This window comes from Lissotriton helveticus, chromosome 6, assembly GCF_964261635.1.
Source record: "Lissotriton helveticus chromosome 6, aLisHel1.1, whole genome shotgun sequence".
Taxonomy (NCBI): Eukaryota; Metazoa; Chordata; class Amphibia; order Caudata; family Salamandridae; genus Lissotriton; species Lissotriton helveticus.
The window spans coordinates 2,039,726,122-2,039,740,348 of record NC_136067.1 but is presented as its reverse complement, the minus strand read 5'-3'; the positions used below and the strand labels follow the sequence as shown (position 1 = coordinate 2,039,740,348).

Sequence of the window (14,227 nt, the reverse complement as noted above, 5' to 3'; positions counted from 1 at the left end):
CACACAACAGTTGCTTCCCTTATTGCTGAAACAACATGCTTCAGCCCATATTCATTCTCTCAAGTGAAGTTTATTCCGGCACAATCACTCGATGCGCTTGTTCACGGGTACTGGTGCAACATTATCTCAATAAAGTTATATTGAAAAATAGACCATGTGACAATTTCTCACAGTAACGAGTGAAAACAAATTTTGCAACAGATATAATGCTCATTCAATGGTCCAAAACTAAATCACAACCCATTGCAGGTACAAAGCCATGAGCAAATGCCACAATTGTGGCCAGTGTAGTAATGTGATTGTGGGAAATGAATTTGCGCACTCCAGAACAGGTCAAAACATCAAACTCAGACAGAATTCTGATTGCAACACCACAGGAGTAATTTACGCTATACGCTGTCCATGTGGTTTGGTATATGTGGGGAGAACAGCCAGGAAGGTCAAGACACGAATCATCGAACACAAAAGCACAATACGCAACCGTCACATGTCATCTAGTTTAGCTCCACATTGGCTACAGGAGTTACATAACATCCCCCAAATTAGATTCACAGTTTTGGAAAAAGTAGAATCCATCAGTGGCAAAGACCATCAAACACAACTTTCCCGAAGAGAAACATTTTGGATAAAGTTTCTTGGTACCATGAACCCTGGGGGTTTAAATGACCAATATGAGCTACTTTGTTTCCTGTAATTAGCATTAATATTAATTCATAGCCATTCGATCAGCAACAAAAATATTAATGCCATCGTAATTACCATTATATATTATGTTTACCTGCGTTCGAGCAGCTCTTTTGTAGCTATATTGATTTTGCCATCAATATACATGTGACAGCTGGTGACATATTTGTAAAGGATTAGCACATATTTTCTATCACTCTTTTCTGACTTTAGACCTTACACCTCTAGCAAACTCTACTATTTTAGTTAGTGTCACATTACATAATATACGCATTCCGACACGTTTTTTCTCCCGTCATTGTCCGCGATCAGAATCAGCTGATGCTGTTAATAAAGTTTATTGAATATGCAACCTTTAAAAAGCGCCTGCGACACCAACCAGATGTTTACACCGGAAGGACGTCTGTGGTGGAAGTCGGCATTCAAGGGCACGCATACGCGGGGAATCTAGGTATGTGCACTCGTAGACTCGCGCTGAGCATTTTGTATCGACTGCGTGACAGGTTTTCACAGCTAAGGAGTATTCTCTTTTTTTCCCCTGAATATATTTTCATGTACAGACGGTAGCTGGTTCAGCGGGATTATCTGCCACGTAAATAATCTTGGGCCACACGCTAGTCAGAAAATGGGTAAGATGGATGGACTGTCGATATAAGGGGAATATGTAGCGGCAGCACTCAGCGTTTAAAAAAATGGTTACACTCGTTTGTACAAATTTTTTGTTTACAGCTCGATACATGAGGACGCCGTTCGAGGCATCCATACGTATTGAAAGGCAATTTGCAGTGGGTAGGACTCGTTAGTTGATAAAATCCTCTACAGGGGCCACTCTGGGTAAACAGAACAGCACGGCATTAAATAAACATATTGTATCATTACAGAGCTTCACAATTCATCATTTTCTGATGCAGTGAGTACGCCCATCTTTCAGAGGGTTTCCATCTCTCACAGCCCCTAATCACTACCGTCATGATTCGCACCGGGTCTTGCATGATAGTGCGTTTATCTGGACTTACAGGACAACTTGGGGGAGTACTTGAGACCACCCGTATAAGCATCATGGACAGTCCCTTTCTATGTTTACACTTTTTTCGTTTGGTTCTTTTTCTTACCACCCGGACTCTTCTTCCTTTCCGGATTTCTTTTAAATATGTGCAAATCCTATAAACTGTTTGTATGTATGACTACCTGACTTATGTCTAATTCTCAAACTCAGTTTTCAAACGTTTACATTGTAGTGTCCAGCCATGGAACCCAAAGTCAAGAAGAATATATTTGAAATTGCAAGCATACATTAACCCCTGAAGACGGGTTCATTGTAACCCGAAATGCATTTGGCTTTTTATTTTATTTTGTAAACATCAGTTCATTGACTATAAATCAGGTTTTCTAATGTGATTATTTCTCTAACATGTTGTAAATGTTATGAGTAATTTCTTGCTGATATTTTTGTTCAGAATACATGAACTTAATGTTTCTGGGTTTTGAGTGTTTATTTGAATTGAGGAAATGTGGAGTATCTGACCTCACAAGTATTTTTTAACATAAGGGATATCGTAAACAGAAACCTTAGGGGCATCTGGTAGAGCACCCTGTAGACCTGAATGTTTCCAGGCCTCGACAGAGCAGTTTATCATTTAGGGCTGTGGGCACAATCCTCAGCAGGGTTGCTCCCTTATTGATTAAAACCAGTTTCAGAATTTGATTACCATAGATTTATCAGGTGTGCAGGTCTTACATTTACAGAGCAGGGATGAATGCACCCATTCACGAATTTGCAATTAATTGCCATGACTGCAATAGAGATCGCAGCACAGAACGCCACCAGATACCAGACTACAGTGTAGCCAGCCCAGTACAGACACCATTGTTAGACAGCATTAGACTTTCAACACGCAGACGTCAGTATGGACGAATGCGGTCCCACAACTATTAGGACAGATTCATTTGGATGTGGCCTCAGTGCTCGGCTGACGCCCGAACTGTTATAAAACATTTGCGAGTCTTTATCGGCACATACGCAGTCGGCACGCTACATTCGGACCAGGGTCCTGCGTTTAGCTCTCGAGCTTACAAGGAGACCATGGCCAATCTGGGCGTTGCATTGCGGTATTCTAGTGCATTCCATCCTGCGGGAAACTCTGTAGTGGAAAGAAAAAACCGGGACATAAAGCAATCTATAACAGCTAGGGTATTAGGCTAGGGTGACGGGTGGGTCAAACATCTAGTAAGTGTCCAACGTAGTCTAAACAATCTGCCAAGAATTTCTCTGGGTGGAATCACTCCATACGAAATCCTTTTTGGAACTAGAATGATTGTCGAAGACCTTGATCGTCACACTTCAGTGGTAGAACAAAAACCTTTTGATATCAAAGACCGTTTGGCTGTTTTGCAAGACTTAAATGAAACAAGAAGAAGTCAAAGCAACACATTGCAGTAGCCAACGACCACTGAAGAAAAACCACCTGTCCCAGCAAGGCCTGCCTGGATTCCAAAGATTGGGGATCTAGTCAGAGAAAAGATCGCAGAAAAGAAGGAATTTGGGCCTTCTTGCAGACAACCAGTACCTGTGCTAGCAATACACAGATCAAGAACAGTATTACTGCCGCCCCTTGCTGGAAAAAAGGAGAAAATGTTTGTGTCCATCGACCTGGTAAAACCACATCATGTGGCCGCAGTGGCATAGCTAGAGCTTCTAGCGCCCGTGCTATCCCCCAGATTGCCGTCGGGGAGGGTGGATCTGGGGAAAAATTACGGCGGATCTGGGGAAAAATTACGGCAAGCAGCAGGAGTGGATTGGCAGGGTTTAAGTTACAACGCCACTCTACTCCACTGCATAAGAAAGGGTGTGAAACTGAGGCGTAAGCATAGAGCAAACCTCGAAGGTCAAGTCTCAGTTGATGAAGGCCCACCAGCACTAAAATGGTAGCTAAACGCATAAGTAAATGTATCCCTTCCTCCTCTTACACCTCTCCATACTGAACTGCTGCTACAAGACCACTGCAGTAAAACCACCCGCTAGACATCAAGCACAACACCAAAACAACTCCCACATAGGTCACACCCTACACCCACACTCTACCAAACGACGACAGTATTTAGAAACATAAGCAAAGCTATAGCAATAGAACAGCTTCATTATCTCTTCCATCCATGCATCTATCTATTCAGTTCAGTTCAACTTAGTTCGGGTACAGCAGTACCCATGAAAGCACACAAAACAAATACATCACATAATAAATACAGAAAATTAAAAATACAATGTACAAATTCAAAAGTGACTTGTGCAAAACTGTCCGTCATCAGAGTGTATATAATTATTAAAAGGAGAAACACTTCTCGATTTATATTAAACAATGTCAAGGGTCCATCATAGTTCTCCGTGCCCTTATTGCGGCTTTTAGAAAAGTGCTGGTGCGAAATATAAGATCAACGTCCTCTAAATCTAACATTGATTGGTATGCAGCCTCCAGGCTAACTGGTCTTCTTTTGTTAAAAAAGGGACATAAAAACTGTTTAAAATATTTGATATAGTGTTTACAGAAAAATATAAAGTGCATAATAGTTTGCTCACTTCTCCCATCACAAGAGCACAAGTTAAAATGCATATTTGGGCTATGACCTAGTGGGAAGCAAAGTGCAAATCGAATTGTGCAAGCTCTTAAACGAAACAGTAAGCTCATCTCCCAAAGGCTCATAGGTAAGGTCAAATATCTATGAAGCGGGTAACTATACCATTCAATGGTCATGTAGTTGCGCACAGTTATTTTCCTGGCCTCCTTCACCTCCCGCTCATCCTTATACAGGGAGTACAGGGTGTTTTGCAATTCCTTTTTTACGACTGAGGCTGCTAATGTGGTGTCCCAGAAAATACTTTCCATGTTTATGCTGCGCAAACTACTCAGCACGCCGCTTAACCAAGGGATTTCTAGACCCTTATCACAGTGTAGACAATCCTTAATAATCCGCTGTGTCAAGGTGGCAGCTTCATTTTTCCATACTGCAATCCACATTAATACTGGACGTGCCTGAATAGAATCAGTTCTAAAATTAATGTTAAGCTCTTTGTGACAAAGGTATTGAGGGGTAGAAATTGGGGTGTGTAATACTTTCCTACAAAACCTATTTTCTTCCTGCTGGATTCCTGAGCAGTTAGCCGTTCCCCAGATCTCTGCACCATATGTTGCCACCAGGGTGCACTGAAGTTTATACATTTTCTGTACAGCTAAAATTGTGCCAGTGGTCTTCGGTCGGGGTAGGCTTAAGATCGAATTGGTGGCCTTTGAGAACTTGCTCCTGGCGTGGGCTAAATGCTCACTTCAGGAGCTGTTCGCAGCAAATGCTAATCCCAAATAAACAAAAAATCTTACCGAGGTCATTTTGTGACTGTCTATTATAATCAGGCGTATAACATGCTTCCCCGGACCGCTGCTCATTAAAAATGATTTCTTCAAATTTACCTGCAGGTCTAAATTTTTAATATAACTTACAATTTTGAATAAGAAGACGCAGTGAATTTGGGGTATGGCCAATGAGAACCGCGTTGTCTGCGTAAAGCAGCACGGGAATCGGTTCTTTATTGATATATGGGACGTCATGAGTGGCCAATCACAGAGAGGCGTTTAGGCCGTTGATATATATGATAAAAAGCAGGGGGGGGCAACACGCAACCTTGTCTGACCCCCCCCTGCCAATATCAATAGGCCCCGAAACCTCTCCGCACACCCAGATTCTTACTTGGGCCTTAAGGTCTCTGTGCAAAAATGCCCGAAAATTTACCAGGCTTTCATCCAGGCCTCCTTCCAAAAGGATGGCCCACAGCCTTGACCTATTCACTAGGTCAAAGGCTGTGGACAAATCCATAAAAGCCATATATACAGAGGACTTTTTGGAAATAGCATATTTACCGATAATTAGCTTTAAGTTGAGGCATTGTTCTTTAGTTCCTACCTTACCCCTAAAACCCATCTGCCAAGGGTCCAAGATGTTGCTTGTTTCAATCCAATCCACAATTTTGTTAGAGGACTCTACCTAAACTTTTGAGGGTGTTGTCTATTAAGGTTCCCAGCGATATGTACAAGTAGACCGAGGGGTCTGTAAAGTCTCGTAAAAGGGGGTCAGGGAAGCGGGACAGTCTCGGTTGGGGTGTATGAAGGGATACCCTGCGCACAGCTCTCAATCCTCGAGCCGAGGGTTCCTAGAGGTTGAGCCGCGGCAGTGCCAGCCGGCTCTCAAGATGGTTCGGCAAAGGGGGGGCCGCGGCAGCGCCAGCAGGCTCTCAAGATGGTTCGGCAAAGGTGGGCCGCGGCAGCGCCAGCAGGCTCTCAAGATGGTTCGGCAAAGGTGGGCCGCGGCAGCGCCAGCAGGCTCTCAAGATGGTTCAGCAAAGGTGGGCCGCGGCAGCGCCAGCAGGCTCTCAAGATGGTTCGGCAAAGGTGGGCCGCGGCAGCGCCAGCAGGCTCTCATGATGGTTCGGCAAAGGTGGGCCGCGGCAGCGCCAGCAGGCTCTCAAGATGGTTCGGCAAAGGTGGGCCGCGGCAGCGCCAGCAGGCTCTCAAGATGGTTCGGCAAAGGTGGGCCGTGGCAGCGCCAGCAGGCTCTCAAGATGGTTCGGCAAAGGTGGGCCGCGGCAGCGCCAGCAGGCTCTCAGGTTCTCTTCAGGTTACAGGAAATGAGTTCTTCTGGGGTCGGCCGTGACAGCGTCAGCAGGGCTTTCCAGTCCAGGATACAACTGCCGTCCTACTCCGGGGCTGGCCCAGATATAGGACTGGAGTCCTTTGATGTCCGGACCCTCGCGCCTGGGGGTCAGAGGGGCCGGGAAGATGGTGTCCAGACACCCAGCAGGGGGGTGGGGCCAGCACCCAGGGATGCCGGGGGCGATCGCTACCAGGCGTCCGGGGACGGTTGGAGGGCCATCGAAACTCCCCTCCTCCGGGATCTGTCGAGTGGCCACTCGACCACCTGGGTAGATCTTGGCGCCTCGATGTATGGGCTTCGCTGGGCCTGGGCCGGGGCCACGTGGTCGTGACGTGGTGGGCCCAAGATGGAGTCGGGCGCGGCCTCGTGCTTAGGTCGTGAGGGGCCCACGATGGGGCCAGGCCGGTAGGGGGGGGTCCGGGATGGTGACCGGACCAGCAATGTTGGGGCGTGCAGTGTCGGGCAAAAGGGCTGCCCGATGCTGGGTGGAGGGCCGATGTCGTCCTGGGCCCACCATGCGGGAGGGGTAGGACCACGCCATGAGGCCGGGTCCAACACGCGTCCCCCCCAGCTGAAGGCAGGGGAGAGTCACCCATCTTCTTGGGGATTCTCCTCGCCGAGGCGGAAGAATCTGGAGAGGCCGTCAGCATTGGCGTGGTCGTTGCCGGGGCGATGCTCCACAGTGAAGTCCATCCCTTGCAGGGAGATGGACCATCGCAACAGTTTCGGGTTTTCTCCCTGCATCTGCATCAACCACGCAGGGGCCGGTGGTCGGTCTGGACCCGGAAGTGGGTGCCGAAGAGGTAGGGCCGGAGCTTCTTTAGGGCCCACACGACGGCGAAGGCTTCCCTCTCGATGGTGCTCCAGCGCTGTTCTCTGGCTAGCAGCCGCCGGCTGATGAAGGCAACGGGAAGGTCGATTCCCTCAGAGTTCACTTGTGAGAGGACCGCCCCAATGCCGTGCTCCGAGGCGTCGGTTTGGACCACAAACTCTCGGCTGTAGTCGGGGGCCTTGGGCACAGGGGCGGTGCACATGGCAGTCTTTAGAGTCTCGAAGGCTGCTTGGCACTCTGGGGTCCAGCACACCTTCTGGCGTAGCTTCTTGGAGGTCAGTTCTGTGAGGGGCCCTACAATGCTTCCATAGTCTTTGATGAAGCGCCGATAGTGTCCTGTGAGCCCCAGGAAGGCTCGGACGGCTGTTTGGGTGATTGGGGGCTCCCAGGCCCGGATGGCGTCAATCTTTGGCTGGAGGGGAGCCACCAGGCCGCTCCCCACCTGGTGTCCCAGATACGTCACGGACCCTTGGCCGATCTGGCACTTGCTGGCCTTTATTGTTAGTCCAGCCCGTCGGAGGGCCGACAGGACCTCCCGGAGGTGGGTCAGGTGTGCATCCCAGCGGAGGCTGTACACCGCAATGTCGTCTAGGTAGGCGGCGCTGAACTCTTCTAGCCCGGCCAGCACTCTATTCACGAGTCTCTGGAAAGTGGCCGGGGCGTTTTTCATGCCGAAGGGCATCTCCTTGAAATGGTAGTGGCCATCAGGGGTCGAGAAGGCTGATCGCTCTTGCACTCCAGGGGTGAGGCCGATCTGCCAATACCCGGCCGTGAGATCGAAGGTGCTGAGATACTTCGCAGCCCCCAGGCGATCGATCAGTTCATCCGCCCGGGGGATGGGATAGGCGTCAGTCCTGGTGACGGCATTCAGCCCCCGGTAGTCAACACAGAACCGGAGCTCCGGGGGCGTGCCGGGGCGGCGGCTTTAGGGACCAGGACAACTGGGCTGGCCCACGGACTGTCGGAGGGTTCGACTAGCCCCAGCGCTAGCATCTTGGCCACCTCGGACTGGATGCAGGCCCGCACTCGGTCGGGCACTCGGAAAGCTCGGTGTCTTACAGGCGGGCTGTCTCCGGTGTCTACATCGTGGACACACCACCGGGTGACTCCAGGGGTGAGGGAAAACAGATCTGCAAACTGCCCCAGCAGCTGCCGGCAGTCATGGTGCTGCTCCGGGGTCAGGGTGGAGGAGAGCATGACCCCTTCGATGGAGCCGTCCTTCTCAGTGGTGCTCATGAGATCTGGCAACGGTTCGGAGTCGTCTTCAGCTCCGTCATCGGTCGCTAACAGCAGACTTAGTTCGGTGCGGGCAAAGTGCGGCTTGAGCCGGTTAGCGTGTAGAACCCGGAGGGGTTTCCTGGGGGACTCCATGTCCACCAGATAGGTGACGGGGCACTGGCGCTCCACCACTTTGAAGGGCCCCGTCCACTTGTCTTGGAGGGCACAAGGTTCAACCGGGGACATGACCCAGACCTGCTGGCCCGGTTCGAATTCGATGGACGAGGCGTTCTGGTCATACCAGCGTTCCATCTCCTCCTGACTGGCTTCAAGGTTGGCTTCGGCAAGTTCCCGGAACTTCCGAGTCTGGTTGCGGAGGGTCAGGAGGTACTGGTAGACATCTGGTGGAGCACCTCGGACAGCCGTCTCCCAGCCTTCTTTGACCAGGCTGAGGGGGCCTCGGACCGGGTGCCCATACAATAGTTCGAAGGGGCTGAACCCCAGGGACTTCTGGGGTACTTCGCGATATGCAAACAGGAGGCAAGGCAGCAGAACATCCCATTTGCGTCGTAGTGGCTCCTCGAGGCCCTTGATCATTCCCTTCAGTGTTCGGTTAAACCGCTCCACAAGTCCATTTCCTTGGGGGTGATACGGGGTGGTGAACTTATATGTGACCCCGCACTGTTGCCACAGGGATCGCATATACTTGGAAATAAAGTTTGTGCCCCGATCACTCACGACTTCTCGGGGGAAGCCGACTCTGGAGAAGATCCCCATTAGGGCTCGGCATACTACTGGGGCCGTGATGGTTCGGAGGGGGATGGCTTCCGGATAGCGGGTGGCATGGTCCACCAGCACGAGGATGAAGCGGTGCCCTTGAGAGGTGCGGGAGTCCAGGGGCCCCACGATGTCTATCCCCACTCGCTCGAAGGGGGTGGTGACCACGGGAAACGGCTGGAGCGGGGCTTTGACTTTCCCCCCCGCTCTTCCCGCTGGCTTGACAGGTCGGGCAGGATCTGCAGTGATTGTGCACATCGTTGCGCATTTTCGGCCAGTAGAAATGAGTCACCAGGCGGCTGTAAGTTTTGTCCTGCCCCAGGTGCCCGGTGAGGGGCACATCATGTGCTAAGTTCAAGAGGAAGTCTCTAAATCGGAGGGGAACGACCAGCACCCGGCTGGCCCCTAGTTCGGCAATCTTCTGTTCACTGTAGAGAAGGTCGTTGTCCCAATAGACCCAGTGGGACCCCGCAGGATCTCCAGCGGCTTGAGTGGCGGCTTGCCGTCGAATTCCCTCGAGGGAGGGACAGGTGCTCTGTTCTTGTCGGAATTGTTCGCGGGTGGGGCCACTGAGCTAGTTCTGGCAGGTGGCCGAGCTCGGTGATTTCCTCATGGCTGGGCCCCTGGGGGCCGGGTTCAGGGTCGGTGTCCTCGGGGACGGCGGGCGGTGGAGGTGCGGGCCACTCCGGCTCCTCGATCGGGGCTTCCTCCGTTGGGGGGGGAGGCCCGGGCGGACATGGAGCGGGTGGTCGCACAAACCCACTCGGGAAGGCCTAGCATCCCCAGATGCTCTCTCCGCTCTACGCCGGCCCAGAGGGAACTTTCCAGGTCGTTCCCGAGGAGGCAGTCCACGGGGGCATCGTCTCGGACAGTCACTTTCAGCATGCCCGACACCCCTCCCCACTCGAAGGGGATGCGGGCCATCTGGCACAAACTTTCAGAGTTGTCCGCCGACCGCACTGGGCACAAGTTGTTGGGAAGAATTTGTTCGGGGGTCACCAAGTGGCAGCGGACCGCCGTCACGCTGGCTCCAGTATCCCGGAGGGCTTCGGCCCGGCGTCCATTGATTGTTACCCATTGGCGGTATTTCTGGGTGTTACCTGGGATCGGGTCTCGGGGGATCATGGCTCGATCACCCAGGCATGCTAAGATCATGGCTGCGGGCTCCCACTCGGCCTGCTCGGTGTCGTCGCCCTCTTCTTCGCCTCCGTCTGCACTCAGGGCGGCGGCCGCGATCTGGCGGCTCGGGGGACCGGTGGTGCTGGGTCGCTGGTTCATCGGGCAGAGAGGGTCGTTCGCATAATGGCCCTGTTGCTGGCATCTGTGTCACGTAACATTCAGGCGGGGCCCGGGCCTTGCTGGGGGGCCTCCCCTCCAACCCAGGGATGGCGACGGGGAGGTAGGGGATGACCCCGCGGGGGTGTCTCGGCCCCTGCTCTGGCCTCCTCCGCCGCCTCGGGGTCGGTGGTTCCCCGGGGATCCCCGGCCGTAGTCTCCCATGGGACTCCGGGGAACTCGGTTGCTCACCCATCTATCCGCCTCGACAGAGAGTTTTCGTGGCTCTGTCAATTTGCTGTCGAGGAGGTGCGGCCGGAGTTCGACGAAGCAATTATTGGAAAGATGCTCCCATAGGATGAGGTCGACCAACTGCTGGTAGGTGGTGACCTGGCAGCCTCTGATCCACCCTTCGAAGGCTCTGCTGTAAAAGTTCACGTACTCCACCCAAGTGGTACCGGGGATTTTTTTACAGTCTCGGAATCGCTGCCGGTACATTTCGGGGGTGAGTCCGTAGCGAGTGAGGAGGGCGGTCTTCATGTGTTCGTACGAGGTCATCTCGGCGTCGGGGAGCTCTAGCAGGGCGTCTCTCCCCTCGTTGATGAACTTTCCCCATAAGCCGGCGCCCCAGTCTTTGAGGGGTACTCGATGGGCGGTCATGGCGACCTCGTAGGCTTTGAACCACTGTTGGATGTCGTCGTTCTTATAGTATTCTTTGACGACCTCCTTAGGTATGTGCACCTTCGTGTCCACCGGCGGGGGTGAGGTCTTACCCCCGGCGGTGCCGGTTTCTGTTGTCTTGGCCTTGATTTCCAGTTCTTTGAGACCGCGCTCATGCTCGAGCAGGAGTTTCTTTTCTTCGAGGTCTCGTTGTCTTCGCCTTTCCTCTAGGTCTCCTTCTAGCCGTAGTTGCTCGAGGGCTAATTTCCTTTCTGCCAGCTGTATCTCTCCTTCTTGTCGGAGTCGGGCGAGCTCCAACTCGTGGAGCCGGTTCCTCTCTTGTTCTCGGGCGTCTCCGTGGGGGAGGCCCGTGTCCAGGTTTGCGGGTCTTTCCCCCGCTGGGTTCGCGTCGGTCTCTGGGCGCCCGTTCGGGCCATCTTCATTCTGGGGCGGCGCGTTATCGGCATCCGCCCAGGCTTGCAGGGCTGATTTAAAGTCCTCTTTGGTGTTGAGGCCCGTGGTAGCGATGCCTAGGTCCTTGCAGAATTGTTTTAATTCCTTGTGGCTGTAATCTTCCATCTTTTCTTTCTGGAATTCCGCCGTCGGTCTGGTTTCCTGAGTAGTCATGGTCGCGGTGTGTTTTTCTCGGTAGTGAGCGAATTACTCTCTGTACGATCTGCGTCGGCTCGGATCCCGTCGCCTGCCACCAATGTTAGAAAGGCGACCCCGGGGGAGGCAGAAGATATCTGACTGACCACCCCTAGGTCCACCTCTCCGTCAAGAAGTAGCCGAACGTTACTGAGAGGCCTCCTGAGTGAGGGCCCTCTCCTAGGATCGCACAGCAGAGTAACCACACACTACAAATGGACACCACACCAGGGGTCGAATTCGTAAGCTTTATCAGGAAATAAAGGCCGCTGGTTCCCAGCGATATGTACAAGTAGACCGAGGGGTCTGTAAAGTCTCGTAAAAGGGGGGTCAGGGAAGCGGGACAGTCTCGGTTGGGGTGTATGAAGGGATACCCTGCGCACAGCTCTCAATCCTCGAGCCGGGGGTTCCGAGAGGTTGAGCCGCGGCAGCGCCAGCCGGCTCTCAAGATGGTTCGGCAAAGGGGGGGCCGCGGCAGCGCCAGCAGGCTCTCAAGATGGTTCGGCAAAGGTGGGCTGCGGCAGCGCCAGCAGGCTCTCAAGATGGTTCGGCAAAGGTGGGCCGCGGCAGCGCCAGCAGGCTCTCAAGATGGTTCGGCAAAGGTGGGCCGCGGCAGCGCCAGCAGGCTCTCAAGATGGTTCGGCAAAGGTGGGCCGCGGCAGCGCCAGCAGGATCTCAAGATGGTTCAGCAAAGGTGGGCCGCGGCAGCGCCAGCAGGCTCTCAAGATGGTTCGGCAAAGGTGGGCCGCGGCAGCGCCAGCAGGCTCTCAGGCTCTCTTCAGGTTACAGGAAATGAGTTCTTCTGGGGTCGGCCGTGACAGCGTCAGCAGGGCTTTCCAGTCCAGGATACAACTGCCGTCCTACTCCGGGGCTGGCCCAGATATAGGACTGGAGTCCTTTGATGTCCGGACCCTCGCGCCTGGGGGTCAGAGGGGCCGGGAAGATGGTGTCCAGACACCCAGCAGGGGGGTGGGGCCAGCACCCAGGGATGCCGGGGGCGATCGATACCAGGCGTCCGGGGACGGTTGGAGGGCCATCGAAACTCCCCTCCTCCGGGATCTGTCGAGTGGCCACTCGACCACCTGGGTAGATCTTGGCGCCTCGATGTCTGGGCTTCGCTGGGCCTGGGCCGGAGCCACGTGGTCGTGACGTGGTGGGCCCAAGATGGAGTCGGGCGCGGCCTCGTGCTTAGGTCGTGAGGGGCCCACGATGGGGCCAGGCCGGTAGGGGGGGGTCCGGGATGGTGACCGGACCAGCAATGTTGGGGCGTGCAGTGTCGGGCAAAAGGGCTGCCCGATGCTGGGTGGAGGGCCGATGTCGTCCTGGGCCCGCCATGCGGGAGGGGTAGGACCACGCCATGAGGCCGGGTCCAACACATGCTCTTGTTTTTGATCCCATGAGTTGAAAAATTAGTGAATGAGGAAGGAAGTTTGGGCAAAACAAAGATTATGGCAGCACTGCACTCATGATTTCCCATTACTTCAACGGGGGAAACGCATTGAAAGGTCTTTTCCCAAGAAAGGAAGGCTGAATAAGGTTCTAGAAAGGATGCTGAGGACTAAGCATACATTTATTAAACTCAAGGTAAACACTTAAAGATCAAGGTAAATACTTAAAGATCAACACTCACATCAAGAGCCTGTCGAGGTACGCAATTGCAAATGGTGAAAGAGCCTTAGTCCCCAAGACTGGCAACATTATTCCAAGCCAAACTGAAAAAAGGAAATAAAATCAAATAAGTATTATCAAAGTAAATATAAATAAACTAATAAATAAGTTGACGATTACTAGTGTGAGGGATTATTGTTCTTCTATACAGCTCACTTACAGTCTCATGAATATCTCAGCAGGCATTTTAGTGGAGTTAAGTGGTAACCAGAAGGTGTGCTTTGGGGACAGCTATATTCATATTCATTTTGTCATTTAAGAAATCTCATCACTGCGTTTGCCATTACTGAAGAGTGCATATGGTATACTTAAAACGGACAATTTATAATCAACAACATTTATACAGGGGTCTACTATACTACACAGGTATAATGGTGTCTACCGCTGGAATCCTTACCTTTTAGACCCTCAGTGAGATCTGTGAAACCAGCTTGGCCCAAAGCCCACATGATTGTCAAGCACTTCGCTGGTCGGCTCTGATGGGATCGTAATAGTTCTAGATACTAGAAAAAAAGACACAGATATAACCATACCAACAAACAAATTCATACAAGCAATAAAAATCAATTTGCCACAAAAAAACGAAAGGAACTTTTAAGGCTCTATTCCACACCTGTGAAAGGCACAATATTATTTTGCTTAATCACAAATGTTAGCATAGCTTTACTTAAATTGTGAAAATAAAATATTCCTTACCCCTAAACAAACAAAGGTATTTCGGCATTTCTGGTTTGAATAGCATTGAATGTGTTCAACACCTTCAGTAGT

At 52.1% G+C, this 14,227-nt stretch overlaps 1 protein-coding gene across 1 annotated transcript in view; it reads right to left on the bottom strand.

Annotated features, from left to right (window-relative positions):
• The window catches only part of TMEM214 (transmembrane protein 214), a 418,213-nt gene that overhangs the window by 309,165 nt on the left and 94,821 nt on the right, over window positions 1-14,227 (bottom strand). Inside the window, exons 6-7 of the mRNA XM_078650054.1 lie at window positions 13,857-13,962; window positions 13,422-13,503 (exon numbers count right to left, since the gene is read on the bottom strand). Of these exons, the coding sequence (XP_078506180.1) occupies window positions 13,422-13,503; window positions 13,857-13,962 (188 nt within the window). The remainder of the gene's footprint in view (window positions 1-13,421; window positions 13,504-13,856; window positions 13,963-14,227) is intronic.